Source organism: Pagrus major, chromosome 3 (assembly GCF_040436345.1).
Source record: "Pagrus major chromosome 3, Pma_NU_1.0".
Taxonomy (NCBI): Eukaryota; Metazoa; Chordata; class Actinopteri; order Spariformes; family Sparidae; genus Pagrus; species Pagrus major.
The window spans coordinates 10408296-10434931 of NC_133217.1; the positions used below are offsets into that span (position 1 = coordinate 10408296).

At 42.2% G+C, this 26636-nt stretch overlaps 2 protein-coding genes across 3 annotated transcripts; both read left to right on the forward strand.

Annotated features, from left to right (window-relative positions):
• Positions 1-7: 7 nt before the first annotated feature.
• LOC140993999 (uncharacterized) lies at positions 8-3076 on the forward strand. The gene is made up of 4 exons (XM_073463566.1): positions 8-51; positions 1010-1088; positions 1218-1439; positions 1525-3076. Exons 3-4 carry the CDS (start codon positions 1253-1255, stop codon positions 1920-1922), a joined length of 585 nt encoding a protein of 194 aa, XP_073319667.1. The 5' UTR covers positions 8-51; positions 1010-1088; positions 1218-1252; the 3' UTR covers positions 1923-3076.
• A 448-nt stretch (positions 3077-3524) lies between these two features.
• On the forward strand, positions 3525-26442 carry hycc1 (hyccin PI4KA lipid kinase complex subunit 1). Of its 2 annotated transcripts, XM_073463452.1 has the most exons (12): positions 3525-3686; positions 11693-11774; positions 14083-14184; positions 14396-14575; positions 15467-15547; positions 15630-15745; positions 17115-17210; positions 17807-17923; positions 19246-19333; positions 21088-21250; positions 22334-22678; positions 24230-24317. In XM_073463452.1, exons 2-11 carry the CDS (start codon positions 11724-11726, stop codon positions 22630-22632), a joined length of 1293 nt encoding a protein of 430 aa, XP_073319553.1. In that variant the 5' UTR covers positions 3525-3686; positions 11693-11723; the 3' UTR covers positions 22633-22678; positions 24230-24317. The 2 variants fall into 2 exon arrangements, with proteins under 2 accessions (XP_073319553.1, XP_073319554.1); XM_073463453.1 differs by lacking the exon at positions 22334-22678 and having other exon boundaries at positions 24230-26442.
• The last annotated feature ends 194 nt before the right edge of the window (positions 26443-26636 follow it).

The following is a 26636-nucleotide window of genomic DNA, read 5'->3' on the forward strand; positions in this document are numbered from 1 at the left end:
CTCCGTTTTCTCTGCTGTTGCTGCTTCTCAGATGAAAACTCCGACAACGAGGTATGTGTTGAGTTTCATGTGTGTGTGCCGATGAGCTTATGAAGTGGCTTCATTAGAGTTCAGACGAGATACTTGAGTCTGATTCAGTTGATCACTAATAGCCTAATTGAATGTAAGAACGGTGAGGTCTACACCCATTATAAAGCTTTAATGTGCTCATGTTATACAGTTGTCACAGGAAAAAGTCAACATAACAGTATTTCCATGGTGTCCCATGAACTAAACCACTATAATTGTATTGTTCTGCCACAAATACCAAGTACACAACAGTAGTAATGAAATGTAACTAAATACATCTACTCAAGGACTGAACATGAGTAGCCTACAAGTTTGAGTTACTTGTACTTTACTTGAGTATTTCCATTCTCTGCTGCTTTAGACTTTGCTCCACTACATTTCAGAAGCAAATATTGTACTTTTTTCCACATATAAACAAAGTAAAACAGTATGAAACTGTGTTGTCCTTTAAGGTCAGTTTGTTTATTCAGTTTATTCAGTCATGAAAACGAAGAGAGTCAATGAAGATCTTTCTCTTCCCTTCCCTCTTCCCCAAAACTACATAGTGCACCTTCAAGTACATTTATATCCAGAAAATATCTTTTTTATACTTAAATAAATTTGATATCAGATACTTTGAGACTTTTGAGACATTTACTCAAGTACTATTTGTGTGGGAGACTTAAACCAAAGTAATATTTTAACATGATATCGTTACTTTTACTCAATTATGATTTTTAAGTACTTTTTACAGCACTGTACAACTGAACCTTCACGTACAGTAAGGTCTCAATAAAGGCGGTATGAACTAAATATTTTTTGTTTGAGATGTGAAACATGAAAACACAACATGGTGACTTTATGGCATACTAATTACACACATCCAGGTGTTAACAACCCTCGTTAGTGCTTAATGTCTAATGAAAATGAAGTTTATATGTAAAGAAAACTGTTATTTCAGAGGGAGCCTCTCCTGCAACCCAGGCCCTCTGACCTGGACGGAGCTGGATCAGCCAGGCAGACCCGGCCAGCACACAGTGGTACATCATCCCTCTAAATGTTTATGTGTCTGTCTCTCAAACCTGTTAACTTCCAATGCATATAAGAAGATAATAACAATTTGAACTACTGTTTTTTGTGTGTGTGTGTGATATTCTTTTTTTTCCCAGATGCACAGACCGTGAAGCGTATCGGCAGGCTGGTGATGAGGCGAGTGTGTGTGCCCGAGCTGGACCAGAGGTTTTGTGACATGGCTGAGACCTTCAACGAACAGCAGCATCGCTATGAGGCCATGGTCCGACACATCAGAAACCTGCGACAGATCTACGGCTGTAACCACAATAATAGCTTGGCTTTGGCTGAATGTCTGGGGAGGATCAGAGAGGAGCATGGTAAGTGACACACTCACACCTCCCTGTAAAGGAAATGTGATGCCAGTCTCAAATTTCTTTCTTTCTTTGTTCTCTCCACTTTCAGAGGCCAAGTACAGAATTTCCCTCAAGATTAAGGGCTACGACTTCTCCCTCAACGTGGTTCCTGTGGGGTTTGAGGGAGAAAGTGAAGAGGAACCGCTGCCTCCACATCTGCGACTGGCTCAGGATGATCTGAAGGGCACATCCGAGAGCGCCAAGGCCACCATCTCAAAGGGCACCACGCTTCAGGAGATGATTGGCTGGCTGCTCCGGAGCAAGGATCCAATGGCTGAGCAAGTGAATGGGGCTGCGGCAACTTACCAGGAGCAAGGAAGACTTAATGAGAACCTGGAGGAGAACATAAAGGAAGTGAGGAGGGCGAAGGAGCTGTCGCTGGGATACCGACAACAGGCCGGGGAGGTCCTCACTGAGGCTGCACAGATAGCAGGGGCTTCTCTGTAGTCCGTGGACATTTTAAATTCCCTGTTTGAATACACTAATTACAATACAGGAGTACAGGATTCAAATATTCACACTAGGTCACACTATTTGACAGTTTCGAGTATAGAAAAGGGTCAGAGCTGCCAAATATCAGCATCAGCAACCTGCATTCATATCCAAGCATTTGCAACAACATCAGGAGTGTTAGAAATGTTACAAAACAGCAAATGAGACATGCACACACAGAAAATCATGCTTAATATAGTCAGTCTACACTCTCCTTTGCAGGCCATTGCAGCCCCTTGTATCACGTTTGCTACAAGAACATGAAGACTTGCCATCATATCTGCCTTTTATATGTTTTATTAAATTTTAAGAAATTTAGCAGGGACTCTAACATTTGAAAATATATTGTTTGTGTAAAGACTTAAAGTATTTTCCTTGACGGCTGTGCTTTTACAAGCTAACGTTAGGGGGCAGTGCACACTCACTTTACTATTCTTACAGTTGCTCTTCAATTCTTATTGCTCAGATTTAGTCTGTGTCTTTCATAGCTACATGGAAAATTATTCCCTAAATCCCCACATCAGGTATTAAAATGATAACTATCACTTTTTTATTTTATTCTATTTTGTACTTGATTAGACTCTTACATTTTTACCACAGGCACAGATTATAGAAAGTATGTAAATAAGGAAGTATTCTGGTTTTAACTACACAGGACAACACATTTCTTCTCTAATGCGGAAGAAGGACAGGAGAGGACACAGTTGCTTATAGCAGCAATGTGAGCTGGACAGGAGGTTTGTTGTGATTGTGGGTGTAGTATTATTGTACCATTCAGAGGAAGCAGATTTGCTGCTTATCATCCACAGAGGTCCATGTTAACTGATTACAATCTGCAGCTTTCCATCTGCTATTAATGTGAGAGCAAACACATGGTCATATGCCATCTTGATAATTAATTTTGGAAAATCCATTGTTCCAGAGGTCATTGTCAAGTGGTCATGCATTATTTATCCAAGGGAGACAGTTTTAGAGCACTGCTTTCGCCTTAAGCTTTACAGATTAATTTGCAATGAAGTGTGCAGGACGCGGAGAGTTAAACCCAAGTGAGTTATTCATCTCTAAATGAAAATAAATCTGGAAAATAAAACAATTGTTAAAATGTTGTAGAAAATAATTGTGTATGTTTAATACAGGCAACCTTTATTAATTGTGTCCTAATTACGTGTTGAAATGGTTAAAATATTGTAACTTATTATATTCATAATTAAAATGTGTATATATTTTAACACAAAGAATAAAAGGCATTTATTAATGAAACATAATTCAACTAAAATGTATGTGCTGCAGTACAACCAGTTATTCTTACAATGCAATCTTAAACCAGCTGCCAATTAATGACTTATTTATGTGATTAATTGAAAACATCTCTGGGATCACTCTGCTGTCAAAGAGCAGTGACTGACAGCGACAACCTACCGTGATCGTGGAAATTATGAACTTGCTGCCCCAGCATCGATTCTGATTGGATGCGGGAATTTGGGGGCGCGGCAGTTAGATTATATACTGCTTGCTCATTGGCGCGGACGCCTGTCACTCCGTGGAGACCGAGTCCCTCTCGCCTAAGGTAGTCTGAGTAGAGAAAGTAATGAAGATGGAAGGAGCTGATGTAGATGAATTATTGAGGCGGTTTATGGAGTAGCGAAGTGATAGCCGTTTACTCGTCTTGTGGGAACGATACAGGACAGCGATACCAGGAAATTGACAGATAGCATGCCAGTAAGTAAACAGCAACTTCCCCCAGTTTACTTGGTGTCGCGCCTTAGCCGAGCTAGCTAACTAGCAAGCTAATCTGTAAGCAACCGTAGTGACAGTTGGTAAGTCATTCAGCAAGCCGAGATAGAGAGTGTGTGACGGCGGGGGATTAATTTACAGTCCCTGACTGATACAGGTTAATGAATATCTCGAATGATACGTCTGGGAAAGCTAATGTTTGCCATTTAGCTACCAGTGCCTTGAGACATCACATTGTTCACACGCAAGCTGTGTAACCAGTTGTCATTGTGGCAAACTAGCTGGTGAGCAGTGCCAAGGGACGGGTAACGTTATAGTCATCAATTAAACTAGCTAGACAACATGATCCAGAAAGCAGCTAACGATCTTTTTATTGCAATCATTTTGCTACAGTAGTAGATAAGTCCCCGTTTGTCATGGAGACTGTGCACCTGACTTTATCCTGTTAAGTAAAAGCTGTGTGGGTGGCTGCAGGACCTTGTTCAGGTACTTCTGAATCCTCAGGTGCTTCCTTTTGTGTGTGTGTGTGTGTGTGTGTGTGTGTGTGTACGAGTTTGGCATGGGTAGAGACACCGCTGCAGCCTGGGCTGTTGGATAATGCGTTGTTAGGATTTTTCTCATAGCTATCATGTGATGCAGCTTTCCTCTGTACCACTCAGCCAGTTCAGGGGTTTCCTGCTTGAGGGGGACTAGTGTGATGCTTTGCTGCAGAGCCAGTCCTGCTACAATAAATGAGCTCCTTCACTGTGTTGTCTTCACTGTTGCATATGCTGTCAAAAGTTACAACCAAGTGTCGTTTTACATTACTTATCCTACACAAAGCCGGTTATTCTTCAAACAAGATACTGTCCATTTAGCTTTTTATGCCTTCTATGTGTGTGTTTATGTGTTTGTGCTTGCCTCCGTCATTAGGGAGACGCTTGCCTTTTAGCAATAGATTGTTTGTGTGATTGTGCGCTGTTAAAGTGTTGTCATTAGGGTGGGGATGTGTGTCCGCATGGAAAGAATTCGCACACTTGTTAATGTGTGGCTCCTACTGTCTCAGGCCTTTTAATGCTTTTTGACAGTGAAGCCCGGCAGGTCATGGAGCATGAAGATCGTGTGGTCGCTGCTGTCATCTAGCATCAAAGCTAGAGTCACCCATGCCTGCGGTTTCATGAAATATCCTGACAAGTTGGGCAATAAAACAGTTGCAATTGCTCCCCCCTTTCATTTAATTCTGCACCAAATGCTAGGTGAAATACTGATTCTGACTGTCCCCGCTAAAGCATATTTATGTGCTCATAGATGCCAGGAAATGTATACTTTTAGCTCCGTGAAAAATCTAGAAAATCAAGCAAATTATCCGCACCAAAAATGACATTTGTATGTGAAATTCCAAGGCTGAACATTAATAGATACGAGAGAGTTATCTAACTGTCACAAGAAAAGCCGAGACAAATGCATTGAAAAGGATGAGATAAAAGAGAGCGTTGAAATTGGAAAAATCCGTGATGTAAATCAATGGTCTCGTCAGGCTCACTTGCTGAAGGAAAGACAGGGTATTGGAGGGGCAAGAGGAGGGACGAAGATGCATCACTGGCTTAACGGCAAAGGAGAAAGGCGCGTAGGCTGCTATAAGAGGATTCCTCCCTGTCAGACCTCTCTATCTGTCTCCCTCAGCAGCAAAAACCACACACACAAACCACAGACTCTGTTGTCATGTCTACTTAGCTACAGGCAGTCCTCTGCTGTATATATGTGTGTGCGGATGAGTAAGAAAACAAGCAGAAAAAGCAGAACTCCCCCTTCCTCAAAGCTATACGCAACCTGCTATTGAAGAAGACCCAGGGGGAGAGCAAGGTGGGAGGCGTGTATGCAACAGGGTTAACCTCAGGCCAAGATAGTCCAAATAAAGAATACTGCATGAGGCAGATGTGATATAAACTGAAGAGAGATGTCAAAACAAAATGCTGAAGTCTTAGGTATGGACCAACGGTGTGAACAGCTCTTTGCGGGGGTGGTGCGCAGGAGACCAGGTCAAGCTGTGAGCTAAAGGCGTGTGCCCTTTTATGAACACAGTTATATAACACTGCCTTCACCTTTGCTTGAACATCTCACAGCTCCTCAAAAAAGTTCCCAAACAGCTTTTGGTTCCAACAAGCTTGGCGTCTCTGGTTCAGCTTGTTGACAGTTATTAAGTGACCTAGTTTGGAGATTTTAGGTGGAAGAATTGCTGTAGTTCCTGGTTCTGACGTTGCTCAATGCAGTAAAACAGTTTATTAGTGGTTTGGGTGTGTTCGAAAGAGTGTCGAGTCAGCTCCAGGAGCTTTAAGCTAGTTTACTGAAGGTTCATTGCAGCTGATTTGATCTATTCCACAACTCTCCCTATAGCTTTAATTCATCAAGGGCTCAGTAATGTGTGATTCATTATCAGCCTAACCAGTAGCTTGTGTGGCTTGCACCCTGTACCACAGGAAAAAGCAGCTTGGGCAGCTCAGTCGCTCTCAAAACCACCCATTTGTCTCTCTCTCTCTGCTTCCTTTCTTCCCTCCATTCAAACATTCATTCTTATTGGCCCACTCAGTTCCTGGGAAAAAAAAAGAATGAAAAACGTTCCAAAGCATATGTGTAATAGGAAATGACATCAGGGAGTGATGTGTATGTGTGTGGGTGTCCCCTTAATTCATTCTCACATGGACTTGCTTCAACATTATCTCCGCCAGCTTCCTCAGACAGGTATGTTCTCACTCCAGCTGAGCACGGGAGGACACTCTGTGTTTTGATTGTGCTGATTTCATGCGGTATTTGTATCAATCCGTATGAAACAGTGTGTGTGTGTGTGTGTGTGTGTGTGTGTGTGTGTGTGTGTGTGTGTGTGTGTATGTGTGTTTGGCTCAGGTGTTTTGCAGCAACTCTTGTCAGGACACGCAAGCACACTTACAACAAGGATTAGGAATGTAAACTCAAAAGGAGACCTGTTTGTGTTGGACGAAGCCTTCGGGAGGAGGAGTCAAAAATAAGCTCATTTAGACTGCCAGGCCAGTGTGTGTGTGCATGTCTGTGGCAGAGGCGTGGGTGTAAATTCAGAGAGAACGAGCTGTCAACTTTAGCTAGCTCACAGGAACAGGTTTTGTCAAACCAGAATTGAATAAACACACACTTGTGCAATGCATGACACATTCTCTGTCACTGCTTTGCAAGTAGTTGGCTCCGTCAGGGCTTTGCATTGGTGGAAAAACTCAGTAAGCCAGAGCGAGGCTAGTAAACGCACTAGTTAGATCCACTGTAGATCACAAGAGGTTTTTCAGAGTCTGTTTGATTGCTACAGGTAGCACAGATTGAAACCAAAATGAATTCTCCTCTGTTATTGACCCTGCTGTCTCATTCCTCTTGAGTTATCCATCCCCTGGGTCGTCATACATCCCTTTTATCCCTCATCTGGCTATACATCCATTTATCTCTCCTTCTTTTCATTCAGCCATTGATCCGTGCCTTCCTCCTGCACTCCACACCTAACCCTCATCATCCATCTCCTTGTTCATCCACTTCCTTGGTTCGTTACTTGTGCCTGTCGATCCTTCTCAGCCACTCATCCTTAACACTATTTTATTCATATGTGTGTGTGTTTGTGCCGGTCAGTGTGGTTGAGATGCACAGAAGAAGCTCACCAGCTGCTGTATCATTTGTAGCCTCTGTATGTCCTTGTTTGTTCTCTCTGGCTTATATTGATTTCTGTCACGATCTGTAAGTCCATAATGACAGTTAGCCAGACAAAGACGGAAGACAAACATCTGCCTTATAACATGATTAGCTCCCATCGCAATTATTTCTATTTTCCTCCACCAGTTGCTTGTGCTCGTCTGCAGTTTGTCAAAAGAGCCTAAAAATCTTCGAGAACGGGTAAGATGTGGCACGTGTTCATCTTAATTAACAATATATCAATGTTAGAGCTGGAACAACTTTTGGTTTAATAATTAGTGGATCGACAGACATATAATCAAACGGCAGCTATTCTCCAGTGAGATATTTCGCTGCTCTTCTTAGTGTTGTACACATTTTCTTATCGTCAAATTAATATCTTTAGGGCTGCTGGAGGTTAATGTTGGCTCGAGGTAATTAAAAAGTTTCACTGTTATAAACAAACTAATTAATCAATTCACTGCAGCAAACATAATGATGATTCTTTGAGGTGTTGGAAGGGGCTGGAAAACTTCATGCTCTATTAACTTTATGTGATAGATGGGTATCATTGTTGCTGCTGCTCTGACTGAAAAATGGTTGGTTGATAAATCAGTTTACGGACAAAATAATCGTAGAAAATCAGTTAATTGTCTAGGTTATTTACTACCTGAAAATGTTACGTCGCAATTATTCTGGCCAAAATAGTTGCCTTTCACGATTTTATCCCGATTATCTTAAAAATATGCTTAAAACTCTTAAAATGGCACTTTTTTGACATCTTTTTTCTTTGTGTAAAAAAGAATCAAACAGCCTCAACAAGGTAATCATAATTCATGAGTTCCCCCTGTACAAATAAAGGCTAAGTAAAGTAAGTAAATGGTGGGCTCCTCATCTCCCTGTCCTTATGTAGACCGGAATCCATGGCATCTACACACATCCGATTTAGCTATGTTTTGTGGGATACAATGGGATAGCAGTACCTTCATCCTTGGTGACAGGCTTAGGATTCTGTAATTCTTGCCATTTGTGGCAATACATAATAAATCAGGAAATCAGTATAGGACTTCAGTAATCAAGATTCTTCACTCGTGAGGATATTCACGATTATCCCGATAATGGCAATTCAGGGAGATCAACTAATAAGTGTTTTTATCCTGATCCGCAATAAAATCTCCTCCCATTCTTATTTTTAAACCTGAATATCTGTGGGATTTGGACTGTCTGTTAGATGCTAAATATTATTCTATAATGTCAATTTTTGGGCTTCAGGAAATGATGATGCATCGCTTGAGTGATAATACTTCTTAGTTTCTACCTTTAGTTGGCATTTAAAAACTTTGAATATTTAGCATTCTTGTCTTCTACTCTGTACAGTTGATTTGTTCCGGTTCATATTATCATACTCACTATTACTGAACACTTGTTTTTAATATTATGCATTTCCTTTCAAGTTAATTTTATTTATATATTCCAAAATCATAAATCCAAGTTTTTTTTTTCTCTCAGGGGAATTTACAATCTGCTCAGCATACAACACCATCTGTCCTTAGACCCTTTGCACTCTTCTCATGTTTTTTGATACATATATGTTACGTGAATATGTCAAGTTCTTCAAATAGACTTTAATGAACTACTACATCTGGTTACAGTAACTTTGTACCCGAGCGTCCACGCTCTGTTGCTAAGGATGAAAGAAAACGCATCACATATGTAGGCGGCTGTTGATTTAAGTCTTCAAGTGTCTTTTTCTGGATGCAGATGATACAGATGACGTGCCCCAGATGATAGCATGGACAGAGTTGACCCGTTAATGTGACGCTGTAGGAGGAGTTACCCGTCCTCTTACAAGACTGACTCATCCACACTCTAATCACAGCCCTTTATTTTGTCTTTCAGCGAGCTTGCCATTAAAACGCAGGCTTTAGATATCGCTGTCCTCCTTTCTGTCTTCACCAGCGCGAGAACAGAACAACAGAGCGCCACAAAGAACTAATTTCTCTAAATGGAGGCTATTCTGTTTTTATAATCCTTCCCCATTTCATGACTCACTGGCTCCCCTCCCCCCCTTGACGTTCCTGTCATTGGTACAGTCCATAAATAGACACCTGGCTGCCATGGAGGGACCAAGCACTGGAATAATACAGAAAAAAGCATTTGGATGTGTGAAAGACATATTAGGGGGCAAGGAAGATGGTGGGAAAGAGAGGAGTGATGTTGTGTGGGAGGATGAACGGAGGAATGGAGGGAGTGAAGCAAGGATGGGGGATATTTTTTATTTTCCATGCATTACACACACATTAACAGATTTATTTTGATTATTTGCATGGCAAAGTTTTTTTGATTCTCACTCTGATTTTAATATCAAGGCTAATTTGGTGGTGTATGTCTTTGAATTCACTTCCAGAATATGTTTGAAATGTTATCTCACAGCTGGAAAGGTTAATACTTTTTAAGGGGGGGGATTGTGTCTGTGTGTCTGTCATCCTCTAAGTGACGCGTTGGAAGCGGAAGAGTTTTAAAAGGCAGAATTATGCCACCGTCAGATCAAATTTAAGCACATGCTTCTGCATGACAAGTGTGCACATAGAAGGACTTCTTCCTCCCTCTTTCTTTTTCCCAGCCTCTGGGATCAGACATACCAAACATGGACTTTGCGTCTGCATTCAACAGCCAATTTAGCCTTGTGCAGTTGCATTTTCAGAGCACAGACGCGACATACCCCGCAGTGAAAACAGACTGCTAGTGAAAAACAGATAATCCATCAGAGATGCAGAGAGAATGTGTCCTCCTCAGTCGAGAAAGCATATCACTGGTCAGCTTTTGTCTTATGGTGACCAACAAAGTGCAGAGTTTGTTAAGGTGACCAAAGTACTTGGAAAGAAGAGGACTGGACCACTGGATATTTAAATTATCATCATGTCGCTTTCTTAGTTTCAATTCATTGAATTGTTGTTCGATCTTTGAAATGTCATACTGAAAACTAATCATCACAACATAGATCAAGTCGTTTAAAACAGTTTTCTGATGCAAAGACATCCAACATATCTTCATATATTATTAATGATTAACCGATAATCGATTGTTAAGGCAGCCAACTATCAATTAAAAAAATTGCTTAAAATCTACTGCCCTTGTGAAAAATGCTCATCACAATTTTCCAGAGCCCAAAGTGACTCTTCGAAATGTTTCTTTTGTCCAACCAACAGTCCAAAACCCAAAGACTGTTCATTTATCTTCATAAATAACAGAGAAAGGCAGCAAATCCTCACATTTAACATCCTGGAACGAGCAGATGTTTGACATCTTTGCTTGAAAGATATCTGAAATTATTGATCAATTATCAAAATATTGGGTGATTAATTTTTTTGATCGATTAGTCGACTTATTACTTCAGGTCAAAATTTCACTTTGACTTAGGCTGTGGGAACATTTGATATTTTGAAATATCGCTTATCTGATTTCTTTCTTATTTTTCTCTCTCTCTGTGTGTGTTGCATCTCTCTATGTATATTTATATCTTCTGCTGTCTCCCTTCTTCTGTTGTGACTGCAGTGTCAGATAGGAACCAGCAGATGCTTAATAAAACACAGGGAGAATTAAAATGATATTGAGAGCAAGAAAACAGCACTGTCCAGAGAGTGAGCACGAGAAGATAGGTTATTATTGGAGGCTCAATAGAAAAGAATACTTGCATAGAAGTTGAGTGCCTGGAGGAGGACAGAGAGAAGTTAAGATGCAGACGGTGTAAGTGCTGTGATGGCTTCAGAGGGGTATCAAAAATAACCAAGAGCAATGGAGGGAGCATTTGTTTCACCGTGAGCTAAAGCAGGTAAGAACTGCTTTTTCTGCCCGTCTCTGTTCAGATACGTCCGAACTGTACAGCCTGTTCAACAAGCATCTAAATTCTGCAGTTCTGCTGTGCCACGTTTTTTTTTTTTTTTTTCATCAGTGCTTCAATGGTGAAGCCAGTAGCCAGCCTTCTCTGTGTGGGTGATTTTTCGACTTGGAAGCCTGGGTTGAGAAGAGGTTAGGTACTTGCTGCAGAGGTGTGTGTCTGGAGAGAAATGCGAGAGGGACAGAGAGACGTATGCTTCTTTGGTGTATTGAATTGATGCCTGGAGCGTCTGCAGTCACTATTCACCACTGCCATGGCACTGTTTGCTGTTTGTAATAGGATATTTTTTACCAGGATAGCACATAATTGCAGGCTGGCAAACATGGAAGGAGCCAAGCTGTGATTTGTGTGTGTCTGTGTGTGCGTGCTATATATTTGCTGTGTGTCAATAATTCTGCAGTGTGTGTTTATACGACATTTCTTTCTCTCTCAGGTAGAGGTGACTCCACTGCAGATGAGGGAACATGTTGGCTATGGACCAAGGAGTGGTGGAGGAATGGCTGTCAGAATTTAAGGTATTGCTTTACTGTGTGTGTGTGTTTGTGTGTGTTTGTGCAAAAAAGCAATATTAAAAAGCACATATCCATGATCAGTATGCAGTACGTTCTCTGCTGCTTGTTATTTGACAAATTTCTTCCACACACAAACAAACACTCTCTCTGAAGTGCTCCGTTCCCAGAGAATTGCATGCTCCTACTCAGAGACGAGCACTCACCGATACGTGACTGATGCCGAAGCCGAGGTTTGGTGAGGTGTAACAACAGAGGAGCAGATGAGACTTTCCTGTGTGAACGTGTGGGGACCTGCCTGTCGTCCCCTCTCAGTGAGGTTGACCTATAAATGCAACCAGATGGATGTGACTGACAGCTTCTGTGCCATCACTGCCTGTTTCTGCAAGCTTTAGTCAAAATATTATTATCACTCTTATTGATACCAGTTCTGCCTCATTCACATATAACCATAATATTGGGCAGATTTTCTGGCCTTAAAACATTACTGTATTAGTGCTGACTGATGAATCATCATCATCAAGATATGAACATGTGTCACTACAAAAGACTGAAACGTGATGAATAAGACAAATCATTTTAGGCTGTTTACACATGCCAGTGGGTCCAAAATTAACTCCCGCCAAGTGCCAAACGTGGGTAGATTTTCTTTTCAGTGATAAAACTCTAAAGGTTATCCACCACACTCGTGGGTAAATGTTTGTACCAAAATAGTCATGTAATTAGAAACTACGGTGCAAGTCTCTACTGCATTTTGGTGTCATTTACTGGCACACTGCTTCTGCCCTCTGCTCCACTGTTTGCGTCCCAGACACTGGGACAAGGCTTCATGGTGCATTCAATTGCACCTCATAAAGTCTTACTCCTAGATTTCCCGTGACATTCTCCGCCATTTTAGGTGTCGGAGCTGATCGCAGCCGTGCTAGACAATACTTGTTTTTCCACCAGCATGTTTCAGCAGTGTCCCAGAAGCGGCTCTCCGCGTAGAAAACACGTCGAGTCTATTTTTGACTGAAGCGGGCCGCAGCCGAGTCACCCAGCACAGAGCAGATCGAACCAGACAGGAAGTCGGAGAGCGGAATGACATAGTGCATCTGCTCAGTTTTCAAAATATAACACCTTGTGCAGACTCGGGATCTATAACCAAGCGAAGTCGGAAATATTAACAATAAACACGCTTAAAACAGACAGATAACGAACAACAGAGCCTACTCAACCACGGTAGAGGCACAAAAATCAAGGAGAAACGACGAAATAAACACAATCTGAGCAAGTCAGAAATATTAGGCAGGCATGACGCTCCACTTCTGAAACGCTTCCAGGTGGATATGAAACCGTGTGGCAGTGCCAGGTAGCAAAGATGTGCCCAGTTGAATCAGGGGAGCACGTCGCCAAAGTCCTTTTAGGCAAGTCTTGCCACTCAGCAGCCATCTTGGCAATGATTCTGAACAGTTATTCCAGGCAAACAAGATCAGGCCTCTAAACAATGCGGCTTTGATGAAGCAGACTATTGGCTTTTGCAGGGAAGGGGCGGGATATGTGTCATACAACCGCCATCTCCGGTGTTGCAGACTTTTATATTCAAAATGCTTAAGTGGTTTGTCTCCTCTCATAACATCTGTCTATGCCCAAATTGCCATGGAGATTGTTTAAAATGGGAAAGTTTTTGTTTTTTCTTATTTTCCTTTGTTGAAATACATAGGCCTACATCCGTCATTACTCTTTTGTGCTTTCACGAAAAAAAAATATTTAAAAACATCAAATAATTATCAGCAAACTGGATCACATTCTTGTACAACAGATCCCCAGGTACCTGTGTGATAATTTTCAAGTTGTTTTACTGATGCATGTTTTAATTATTAGATGCTAAAATCATAGTATCCCATTCAGTTCTACATAGGCATATTTTCTAAATATGATAGCAGTTTACTTATTTATAAGGCAAGACATGGGAACTGTATAGCTTATATGCACACTTCATTATTAGTTTTTTTATCACGGGTCATACAGTCATCGCAGTTTTGAACAGTGTTATCACACGTTGCAGATTTTCCTCATATTGTGCAAACTAATCTGTGTGTCCTGGACTGGATGTTCATCAATGTGCAGCGAGTGTTGAGTTTAAACAGATCAGATTTAGACTACATCAACAAATGTTTGACTAGTTGGTACTGACTTCCCAACTTATCACGCTGTGTGTTTATTTTTAGAATATTGTGAATTCAGTTAGTGTGTCAGACTTCAGCTGTTGATGTGTGTGTGTGTGTGTGTGTGTGTGTGCGTGTGTGCGTGTGCGCGTGCGCGCGTGTTATAGACCCTTCCGGACAGTGCTGTGTCCAACTATGCCGCCTCACTGAGAGACAAAGGTTCCCTGGTACCCGCGCTCTACAAGGTCATCCGTGAGAACTACAGCGACGTATGGACACACACTTTTATGTTTTTTAAATCATGTAGACACTTAGAGTGTTGTCTCATTTTATATTGTCTGTGTCAAATTGTTGTTTCTTTGTCTGACTCTCCAATACACTGTATCTCCCAAATAATGCTCAACATTATTAATGCACCGTAAATGCCAAATTCAAATTGTATTACAGTTGCGGTTGTTTTTGTTTTTCTGTCTTCTCCAGTTGCTGGAGCCTGTGTGTCACCAGTTATTTGAGTTTTACCGGAGCGGTGAGCCGCAGCTGCAGCGCTTCACGCTACAGTTCCTGCCAGAGCTCCTGTGGAGCCTCCTCTCTGTCAGTGCAGCCAGAGACCCCCACACCTCCGGCTGCATCGAGGCTTTGCTGCTGGGCATTTACAACCTGGTAGGGGAGATGATGAAAGTGGTGGTTGCTGTTGTGTGTGTGCGCATTTTATTTTCCAGTGGCACATTCTAATGTCAAAGCTGATCTGTTTTATGTATTATCAGTAGAGGAGAGCTGCTTTTGTTAATATCAACAAATAGTTTCCAGAGTGATAAGTGCAAGGTAAGGAAAAACACGAGAAAAAAGTCCTTGATCCTTAGCAAGTGGGCGTAGATCGTGCAGTTCCAGAAGCAGAGGACTTAACCGCTCAACTACTCCTAGGATCTGCGTCATGTATTTTGAAAGATTACTTTCTGCCCTTTCTGCCTTGTGAGACAGCTATGCGTGGAGAGTGACAGGAAGTATGGGTAAGTAATAGGGGAATTGAAACACAGTGACTTTGCAAACACACAATATGGATGGGATGCACCTTGCAAATGCCTTCAAGCTTCCCACAGAACGATGTGAGCACTAGCAGTTATTATTACAGTGTGTTGAGTCCTATTTTCATCCGTTTTGGCTCCCGTTGTCCTATCTATCAGCAAAGTGCAGTGTCCCCTAACTTCCTCTCTGAATAGCAGAATAGGTCAGCTGTCAGTCAACACACTGGCTGGCTCCCATTAATCTGTTTGACATTAACATGCACACAGGGGACAGCAAAACCCTGGGGTCTGTGCGCGTGTCTTCACACAACACACAAATAAACACACACGCATACACCAGCAGACTGAGCGGGGAAGCGGAGACCCTGAGGTCCACACACACAAACACCCACACATAACAGATGAGTGTGCTTGAAGAGATGAGCACACGCTCTTTAGATGTTCAGGGCACACTCACAAAAAAAGCTTCTGTTTTTTTCTCGCCCACAGAAACATTTTCTCATTGTCTTCCTGTCTTTCTCTTTCACAGGAAATAGTTGATAAAGATGGACAAAGCAAAGTATTATCTTTCACCGTCCCTTCCCTCTCCAAACCGTCGGTGTACCATGAGGTGAGAAACACACAAACAACATTGAGTTTGCTGTTGTAGAAATGTTAATTTACATACTTTATTCTCTTCTCCACGCCTCCAGCCTTCAGCCATCGGCTCCATTGCCCTTACAGAAGGGGCTCTAGCCAATCATGGGCTCAGCAGGGTGGTGTACAGCGGGCCACACCTCCAGAGAGAAACCTTTACAGCGCAGAACAGGTAAGAGTCTTGACGGGCCTGTCGGGTGGTGATGTGTCAGCAGGGTTGAAGTCTAGCTCGTTTTAAAATGGGCTTCCCGGCAGCAGGCCACCAGTCTGCCTGCTTAGAATTGGCAGCAAACACAACTTTTTGAAACACACACAAAAAGGAGGATGAGGAGTCTGACGAAGAAGCGCTGAGGAGTTCAGTGACCATGCCCTTGTGCCTTCAAACTGTGCAACGTTATGCCAAGAAACTCTTTTCTTCTATTGTTACAGTTTCAGACTGTCTAAATTGTGTTCACTAACACAGTTTATCAACAGTCTCAAAAAGTTAAATGCGCTATAAAAAACTGAATAATGAAATTTGACAGAAATGTGAATGTTGATAAGGGCACAAAAAATCGTATTGTGATTATTTTGACCAATGTTACAATTGCAATATGATTCAGGATTAGCAGAATGTATTATTTTTGCATCACAGTTTTCATTTTTACTAAATAAAATATTAAAATTCTGATGATGTGACATTTGTTTTAGATCTTACAAGCGTCATCTCTTAAATTATAAGTAGTCATGTTCATGTCAGGCTGCATGTTTTCTGCTATGATGTGTGTGAACGTAAACAGTCCATTAAACTCGGACATATTGAACCAGCTCAGATACTGTTTCTGATGCAGTCATAGGGAAGATAAGTTGGGACACAAATCTATCCAAAAAGTATGAATTTTAACTAACATTTCAAGTTTAATATAGCCGACAGCCTCGTTAATTATGGTAGATTACCTTAAAAGTCAGTTTTAGTGACTCCTGTCTTGTCATAGAGAGTTTTGCTGCTGCCAGGGCCAATTATTTTTATGCATGGTGCACTGGCGTCAGTGATAGCCGATGGCAGTTGTCTTTGCTTTGTTGCATTAGAAGTTGTTATATCGCTGTAAGGGTGTCCTGAATTAATGAAATGCGGCTGCAGTGCAGCCAAACTCTGAAGGTCAGGGAAGTAGAACGTCCTCCGCTTTTTTCATTCAGCACTTTTTTCTTATACTGTTTCAAACTGACTTGAAAGAGGTTTTAAAAATAGGTTTTACTTCCAACGTATGATAGAAAACAAGTCTGGCTGCTTTTCAAGATCAGTGAGAGATACTTTGATCTTAATGTCTTTAATGAAGCAGTAGTTGTGAAAAGTTATTGGTCTAGGCATCTTTTATCTTTCGAATACAAGTTTGAAAATCGTAAGATGTGAGCTTACTTCTGTAATTGTTCAGTCTCCCATTTGTTGTGTTTTTTTTCTACAGTATGGATGCATGTGCAGCAGATATATTTGAAATCTTGTTTTATCTCTCACAAAGGTCATTAGATGTGCTTTTTTTAAGGGCATGTTTGTGTTTTTTTAGATTTGAGGTGCTGACCTTCCTGCTGCTGTGCTACAACGCTGCACTCAGCTACATGACCTCCACCTCCCTCCAGTCCCTCTGCCAGCTCAGCTCCAGGTAAAACATACAATCACACACACAGACGCTATTTTGCAAGCTCTTGCTTATCTGATCCTCTTATAGACTTTGGTGCCAGAGAGAGCCAAGATACCGCTATTCGGTATCCCTGCGATGTAGACACATCCAGCTCAGAGGTTTTGGTAATCTGCCAGCTGCAGTTGAGCATTGCTCTGATAAGTAGAGAGCTAAAGAGAAGTCATAAGCTTTTTATTTCCCCCTAGACAGTTTGCTGTGTGTCAGCTGTGTAAAGTACACAGCAGCTCATGAAGCTTCAAATGTACAGGTGTTATCTCAGTCTTAGCTGAATCCTCTTTGTTGCAACTTGTGTGATACCTGTTTGTAAATAATTAACTACGATTATTGTGTGTCATGCATTGTATGTATATGTGTGTATTTATATGTATATGTATGTGTATATATATATATATATTTTGTGTGTGTGTGTGTGTGTGTGTGTTTATACCCAGCAATTACTTTCTCATTCCCCTAATGGAAGTAAATTCCTCTTAATGGAGCTGCAGCCAACTAGCTCAGTGGAGTGGTTTCCCCGATTGAAGCTTCCCCGTTGTGTTTTTTCATTTGTCATCCTCCAGGGTGTGTATATGCGGTTACCCACGGCAACAGATCCGACGCTACAAGGGCATTAGCACACGGCTGACTGTCACGTCAGAGTTTCTGGTTCAGCTCATCACAGGGATACACTATGCTTTGTGAGTGTACACACATGCCTGCACAAACAGCCAGACCAACGCAGCACTGACTCACTGATTATTTCTCTAAGTGTGTGTACTGCTAAATGTTTTTCTTACTATCTGCTGCCTGTGTTCATTCTCTATGATGGTGTGCATTTCACAAACAGTGTAGCCATAGATGGGAAGGCCTCATATCGGCTTAAAATTATCAAAAAGTTATCGTACACGAGTCATAATTTGTAATTTTACGGAACATGTATATAAACATAACATCAGTTTTATGCAAGCTGATGCAGCCATGATGTGTGCAAAAGCCTACTAATACAAAATTGAACTAGAATGGCAGAGCGCATACCTCCGCCAAGGCCAACAGCCGCCCTTAATTCAATCAAGCCACATTTTTATTTGGATCCATATCAAATTGTACTCACTCATAGATACCAGCCACCTAAATACAGCTGAATTTGACCAAACGTTAATGGGGTCTATTCTGGGCTGAGAGCCATACTCCATCCAAGTTCTGTAGAAATCCGTTCAGTAGTTTTTGTGTAATCCTGCTGACAAACCAACCAAATAACAACACAGCCTCCTTGGTGGAGGTAATTGCAAGACAGCATGACATTATAGGCAAACTGGTGCCTTATAAACAACTCTACCTGAACACGACAAACCATAGTGAGAAAATTCAAGCTCCACCTGCAAGTTGCTTCAAATGAGTGTCGAGCGGCAGGAGAGATGACAACAGCCATGCCTGCAGATCACGTTCATCATCATAACCTACACCAAGCATGACTGGCTGGAAAGAGTTCATGGCAGATTTAGGATCCATATTTTGCTGTACTGATCATGTCAGGAAACAGGACTAAAACCAGCTACTAATGTATGCATCCCAAAATGGTCAAAGTATCGTACATTATGGCACTTTTGGCATTATTGGTCGTACAGAGGGCAAAATTACTGCACATCTGGCAACACTGTTCACAAGTGAGTTGACATCTTTATCAGAATCTAGTATAAGCATTTGGCATCAAATTTACTAACTGGTGCCTGCTGTCTCGACCATTATCTATAGGTATTCTCATTTGAATATGTATAGACTTTCTCAGCTCTTATCTAAGCTGTTAAAGGGGCTCTATGGAGTATGCTTGTAAACAAACAAAAGGATTGTTTACATGCAGTGTGACTCATGCATGTGTCTGCGATAGACAAACAAAATTGGGACCCACTCTTAGAAAACGAGCTCTCCATCTCTGGAGCACTGCTAAAGGTTTAAAACTCCACAGGGAAACCGTAATGTGTATCTCATATTCTGTGTTTCATGTTCATGTGTTTGTGTGTAGGTGTAATGGGGAAGTGGAACTGGGATCCAAAGCACTGGATGATGTTCTGTATCGGGCCCAGCTGGAGCTATTCCCCGAAGCGCTGTTGGTGGGTACAATACTTTTTTTTTTATGCTACTATCACACATCTCCTTCCTCTTTGTGTGTTTTTGGACCTGTAGTTTGTGTGTGAGTGTTGGCGAAAGCATGTGATTTAGACGCACATGCTCGCCTGTGGTTTTGATTCACGCACAGCACACTGTGCTGTATTGTGTTGCTGTCCGTGTGTGTCGGAGACTGCAAGCAGAGTGTAATCCCGCTAGATTATTTACATGCTTTCCACTCTGCTCCGTTAAGCTATAATCCTTGGGGCCCAGGGAGTAGGGGATTGGACCTAAGCTCACAGTATTACTACACAAGTCAAGGTGTATTCCTCCACAACAATCAAAACACACGACCTTTGGATTCACATTATTAAGAATGGTGATGGGGCTTTAAAAAGACAAATTTTCGAATTGAAGAAAACGCTTTGTGGGCACATGCCATGAACACAAACACACACATGCACTAGTGTGTTAGGGTTAAAATATTAGCATTTTTGTCCAGTGTGTTTATTTGTTGCGGTGGAACACAACACGTGGCTGCTACCTTAGCATAGCTTGGTGACGTGTAGCTCATGAGACCAAGGTGCTGCAGCCTCACAGACAAAAGACATGTTGTGTTGTGATTATGATCCCTTTTACTTCATGTAACATACTCAACTGTTACATGATCATTCATGCAAGTGCCACTTGAGAGTTTCCGGCGAGAACAGAGGTTATTACAAAAAGACTTAGTGTTATATCAAGGGAAATACAAAGCCTTTTTGTTTTCTTATATCACTAGTCTGTGTGACAGTTTGGGCTAAGCTTGTGGGTTTATCCCTGTGCATAAATCTTGTAGAAATGGGCTTATTGATTAGATGTTATTGGTTTGGTAACATGTTCTGAGCTCAATCAGACTTAAGAGCAAAACACGTTTTAATGGCATCAGAGATGCTGCTCATACGGGCATTGTGTACATGACCAGTGCCTGTATACTTGGATCCATTTTTCGGTGATCTACTTATGTCTGTCCTTGCTCTACAGTACTACTATGTTTTCAGTGATGCAGCTGCTCAACAGGCCACATTTAAAATAATTTTTGAATCTTAAGAGTTGGATGAAAAAATGATTTGATTATGATGAATGATTTAAAAAAAACCTTAATGTAATGCAGTCTGCTGGAAATAGTCTTGGTCAATAATTCATGCATCAGCTTTAAAATCATACCAGTCAAATTTTTTTTGAAAATATAATCAGTGAATGTAATTCCAAAAAAAACCAAACTAAAACACTACAGGTAGATCTCTTTTCACTTTTCTTACATTAATGCCACCTGATGAGCAGTTGCTGTACGACTGGGTTCCTCCTGATTTAAAAAAAAAATGAAAATGTTTATAAAATGTCACAACTTATACTAGAGTGTAGATTTCAAAGTTTAGGATGTGCACCTGAATGCACCATGAAGTCACCAGTGTGTCAAACTCTGGATTGTCATTCACTTGAAGAAAGTATCTTTTGACTTTTGCTTTCTAAATTTTAAATACCATAATTATCGTATCAGCTTTGCACATCTGTGAATTCGCAGTAATTGTAATTCTTATTTTGGTGCACAACAGACAAGAATTGGGCCTGCAGTAGAATGGACAGACAAAAGTGAAACATAAAACATGTTGGGTTGGTTGCTTACCTGTCAGAGAGCACCTAGTTTATCCTTCTGTGAAACTCTGGCATCCTCTGAAGCAGTAACATTCGTGGTTGTGTGCTTCTCCTCGGCCCCCAGGTGGGTAATGCGATCAAGTCGTCACTGCATGGCGCAGCGCTGAAGAGCAACAACAAGGAGGGTGCACGGAGTATCCAGGTGGAGATCACACCCACCTCCTCCAGGATTTCCCGAAACGCTGTCACGTCCCTCTCTATCAGGGGACACCGCTGGAAGAGACACGGTAAGGCACATACACAGGAGCAAATTGAGATGTAGGGACACAACTGTGGAAGTCCCTGAGCTTCCACACACACATTCCTTGAAACATTTTGCAATCCAATTTTTATGTGGTAATAAAAATAAATACTAGATTGAAGAAAACATCCATGCCAAAGGAGAGAGCAAGAAGTTTAGATCTCTTCATTGTTCACTCACCCTATCATTTCATGCCCTTCAGTCAGTGTTAATAAGTGTTGTTTTCATCCTTCAATCCCAAATCTCTTAGAGGACCCTCCATCCATCCACCTCCGTTTTAGAATCATCCCATTCAAAACTATGACTTCCTGTCTGATCTGTTGGGATTTGCCCAAGTTGAGGACAGTACAGAGACAGGCGAGCATTCGCAGCTTGAGACAGATTCAACACAGCATTATGAGATAATTTGACAGGAAAGCAGCGAGGAGAGAAATGAGGTACAGTTTGTACAACTGTGTTGAATATTTTTAATTCATGGTATTTTGACAGTAGGACAAATGAGACTTTTTTCTGTATTTCAGACAGTCTGTATGTGGTTTAGAATTAAGAGAGTAGCTCCCTTTTCCCAGAGCACAGACACGAAAGGTAAATTACAGCCTTCAACTAGTTTAATAAGTAGGTTTCATCTTGAGCCTAACACCCCTTATTCATCTCATGGATATCTGCTGATTGGTGCCAGCTGCTTGTTTATGCGTAAAGCTTTTGTTGTGAGCAGATGATGGAGGAAAATACTATTAAATATTAATTTGTGTAGGGGTGAGCAGTGAGCCGGTATGAAATGCGATTCCATTCAAATATTGTGTCCGTATTCATCTCCATATAGCATGTACTTTGACCATGTGTTCTGTTCTGATCACTATGATTTTGTCTTTTTATTTTTCTGCCATTACATTGATGACTTCTGTGTGTCTTGTGTTACTGTGGTCGTGTGTGCCTGTGCACATGACCGTTTTTGTTTTTCTTATGTGTGTGCATGATCCGTCTGTCCATTTGTGTGTGTGTGTGTGTGTGTCTTGTGTGTATCAATGTACTGTCACACTACCCACCATGCCCCTCCACCCCCCACCAGAGTCCCAGGAGGTGAGTGTAGACAGTGAGGCCGCGATGGGGGGCGTGGCCATCCCCGAGATCAGTGTGACAGGTGTGGGCGGCGAGCGAATGCCCAACGGAGACTCCCTGCGGCCGCGCCCTGACGGCCGCGCCCAGCCCGACTGCGACGCCCTGGGCGCCGCCTCTGAGGTCAGCTTGGACCCCCGAGGTCATGACTCCGGCACGCGGGGTCAGGAGGTCAGGAGGCAGAAGTCTGTGAGGCGGATGGTGGAGAATGAGGGTTCTGGGTCGGCCTCCACAGGGAGGAGCCAGTACTAAGGTCCTGCCCCTCCTTCCCCCCCGACCCACTCCTGGGGTAACCTAGGTAACCGTGTGTGGGGGCGTGGTCTGAAAAGCTGCATGATGACTTCCCCCTTTACCTTTTTGCGCTGGGCTCCACCAACCTGTCTTCGCCTAATTGCACTATTCCTCTCATCTGTCTCTCCAACGTCACTCATTCATTTACTCTCTCCTTTGTGGCTAAAGCTTCCTCATGAAGATTTCCTGCTGAGACAAATCCAATTAATTATTTAAGATCTAACTGAATAACAGATCAATAACCTAATAATAAATGCATAATAATGAAATGTGCTTATCAAAAATAATGTTCCGTGTTTATGTTGAATTGATCCTGTTAAAAGCAGAACATCAGTTAAACAAGGAACATAAACAACAGGTGTAAAAGCAGCTTTACGGGGAGTAAATACGACGCACATACGGTAGATATAAAACTGCAAACTCTTTTGCCTGCAGTATCTTGTTTAGTAAAAATCACTCTAACATAAATGCCCTGATGACCTTGAATCAACCCAGATATTATATCTGTGGTAGCAGCGTCAGTACCAGGAGATTATGGTGTAGTTCAGTTCCGTTCTATTAGTCATATGTAGGTTAACACAGGGTCACAGATCGTTGAAATGAGGAGAAAGCTGTTCAGAACTCTCCTTAATTCTGGTGGTACATGTAGCCATGCTCCTGGGGTTACTCCTCGATTTTTACTGGTGGGATTGGCAAGCTTTTCGGTCCCTGATGGTGCGCCTCGGTACGCCTCGACACATTTCCCCTGGGTTGCACCTGGAGACAGATTACTTCCTTCTGACTGGTAGCTAGGAGCTGAGGAAAGATATGCAGGTCTTGAATTACTTGCAGCAAAAGCTGCTCACAATGTAATACTGAGACTTGAATCTGATGACTCTGGACCTGTTTTTTGAACAGCTGAAATCTGAGCATGAAAGAATTTCACAGGACCTGCCTATCTGTCTGTTTACCAGCTGTCTACAGGTATTCTGTTACAGTGATAGCATCAGATCAAAAGTGTGTGTTTGTGCATATGTGGTTGGTTGGCCACTCACAGGTGTGTTTTCATGCCTCAGAAAGCAGGAAAGGTGTTTTTGTGCGTATGTCTTTAGAGTTCTTTAGGGTTTACTTATTCGTGTCTTTTGTTTGCCTTCCTCTTCTTTCCCTCCGTGGTCTTTCCAAGGCTTATGCTCTTAGACTCTGCCCTCTCCTGCCTTTGGGACAAAACATGCACTCCTCTGCCAATAAACCACTGACTGTTAAGCTAACCTGTGTGCTGGCCTGGAAGACACAACTTGCATTGTCTCAGCTGGCGAAATGTCCCTGTTAGCTGAGGTTACAGTGTGAAGGTGCCACCTGCTGGACAGTGATGGAACTCCTCTGTCATGCAGCCCAACGCAAAGTCTTCTCATACACATTCAAACAGTTAATGCATTATGTTTTTAAAGTATGTTAATCTTAATAATTTGATTGGATCAGATGGGCTGGATGATAGATGAGGTGATTATTTTTTCCTCTGCTCGCTTCTGTTTTTCATTTCAGCGCTTGTTTTGTCTCCCTCTGTGTGTCTATCTCACAGACGCAGTGGATCTGGGTTCCCCGGATGAGCTGATGGATATTTCGGAGGTGGATGAAGGGGTGTGGCCAGGTGGCGTGGGGCCTGACATGACCCCACCCACCATCACTATCAGCAACAGCGTCACAACGTTGAACCTGGGCGCCAAGGCCATGAAGAAGTGTCGGCTTGGCGGGCGCACCAGCAAGGACAAGGACAAGGAGGCGGGCCCTCTAACAACGGGCAGGGCCGCCAGCGAGAACACAGAGCTGTCTGTGAAGCGACTGACGCTCACGTCCAGCCAGTCGGTGCCCAAGGCTGGAGCTCTCACGAGCCTGACGCGCACCGCCAGCGCCGTCTTCTCCCGCTCCTTCGAGCAGGTAGCTAGCGGCAACGCCCCTCCCTCCAGCAACCACACCGCCTCTGAAGCTGGACGCTATTCATGCAGCTTGCAGGAGGAAGGGCTGGGGTACTTGAGTCCGGCGCCAAACCACACGCAGCGCTCTCCCAGCATCAGCGTGCACCTCGGCTCTGACCTTTGAACCCTTTATGACTCCTGACTACCTGAACCCGTCGCCTCTGATCCTGTGACCCTGTACCTGTGACCTGGAACTCCAAGCCATGCCAACCACTACGGAGCACAAACACTCCCGCTGGTTCCCTCGTCACTTCTTTTTAACGTGTTTGATTGTCCGTACTGTAAACCAGCCTGCTGCCCTGCTACATTCAGACATCCAGATGTCCGTCAGCTCCCTCTGCTCCTTTTCCCCTCAGCAGAGTCTCCTTCTCTGGGACTGATGGAGGCAGGATATCCACCCCAGCTTGAACGATTTTTACCAGTGCACTGTTGCTGTGAAGTCGTGCCAGGACAAAACTGCACTCCGTCGCAGAGCAGCCTGTCGTAAATGGGTGCACTTAAAACTCTTTACTAAAACAAAATGTGTGGAAAAGTATTTGGAAAGTATTTTAATTGGCATTTGTTGCCCTGCATGGCTTTTCCATACATCCATCCTGACCTTGCCCATGTTTGTCAGAGGGCAGATGTTGAGTATGTGTGAGCATGCTTGAGTGTGTGTACTGTATGTGTGTGTACGGTTGTTTTTAGAATAAAGGCTGCTGATTGATACAGTGAACAAGGTATGATTCTACAAGTTGGAACAAGTCTTTCTACTACTTTTTTAAAAATAATAAATCCCTTCCCGTAGCAATACAAATTTCTCCTATTCAGTGTTTTCCATCTTTTGGGAAGATCCTCCAAACTCCCTCTGTTCACACAGCTGTGCTTCTTTAAAGAAAATCTACATCCTTCCCTTAAAGCATCAGCAAAAACGACTAAATAATCAACTAGTACAAAAAGAAACGTTTTTTCATGTTTACAACTGCACAGTATTGTCATCATGATGGAGAAGCAATATTTGTGTCCCCCCACGCTCCTTTAGCACTTTCCTGAATTGCTGTGTATTTGATGGAAAAAATTAAACTTTAAATTCTGAGAAATGATCAGGGTGATTTTGTTGATGGGGGACGATAGGTGTGTATGATTTTAAGTATTGAATTTTGCACTTGAAGGAGCAAATGAGTTGTGTTCTCAACTTTGGTATTTTCTTATGATGAACAAGAGACGTTTGATTCTCAACTGTGGTATTTTATGCTTTGTTGCTCCGTACACATTTCTACGGGAAAAAAAAGTTGAAAACCAGGCTTGGAGTCCACTTTTGCACACAGGTACAAGAATCTGATCGCAAAACTGTAACTGAACCTATTCCTCTGTGTTGTGCAGTAAGAAGGCGTGCGGGGCAACAAGGCATCTTAACTCTCTTACACTCCATTCCAGCTGTTTGTAGTACTTTGGTGACGTATTCCCTGTGTCCCTCCTTGTTGTTCACATCATCATCATCATCACGTCATGTGACATGGTGATATTCTCTTGTACCAAAAAGGAAATAAACTCCACCCATCTGCTATATTTGATGTCCTAAATCAAGCGTTCATGCTGCCCCACCTTCAAGCAAAAGCGTGTCCTGTTGTCTGTGTACTAGAGCTGTCGAGTGTCCTTACAGTAGCTTGGTGGGACAATAACAATCATCGTGTTTCTGTATGTGGGTTTACAGAATGTGAATGGGTAAGCTCTTGTTGTAATTCATACTGTTGTACTAAAGTTGGTTTATATTGGCCTTTTCATGTCTGAAGATAACTCACTGCTACAACTTCTGGGAATAAAGTGTTTCTATATTTCACTTGTGTGCTCAGTTTTGTTTTTGTGTCACTGCATCGCTGAACATTTTAATGATGAATTCAGTATCCACTTCAAAACTCAATGTATGTGTATTTATTTTTAACCTGACTGAATATACTGCTTCCTTAAAACGTACCGTATTAAAAAAAAAAATAACTTAAAGGTGCAATATGTAAGAATTTCAGTTTAAAACAT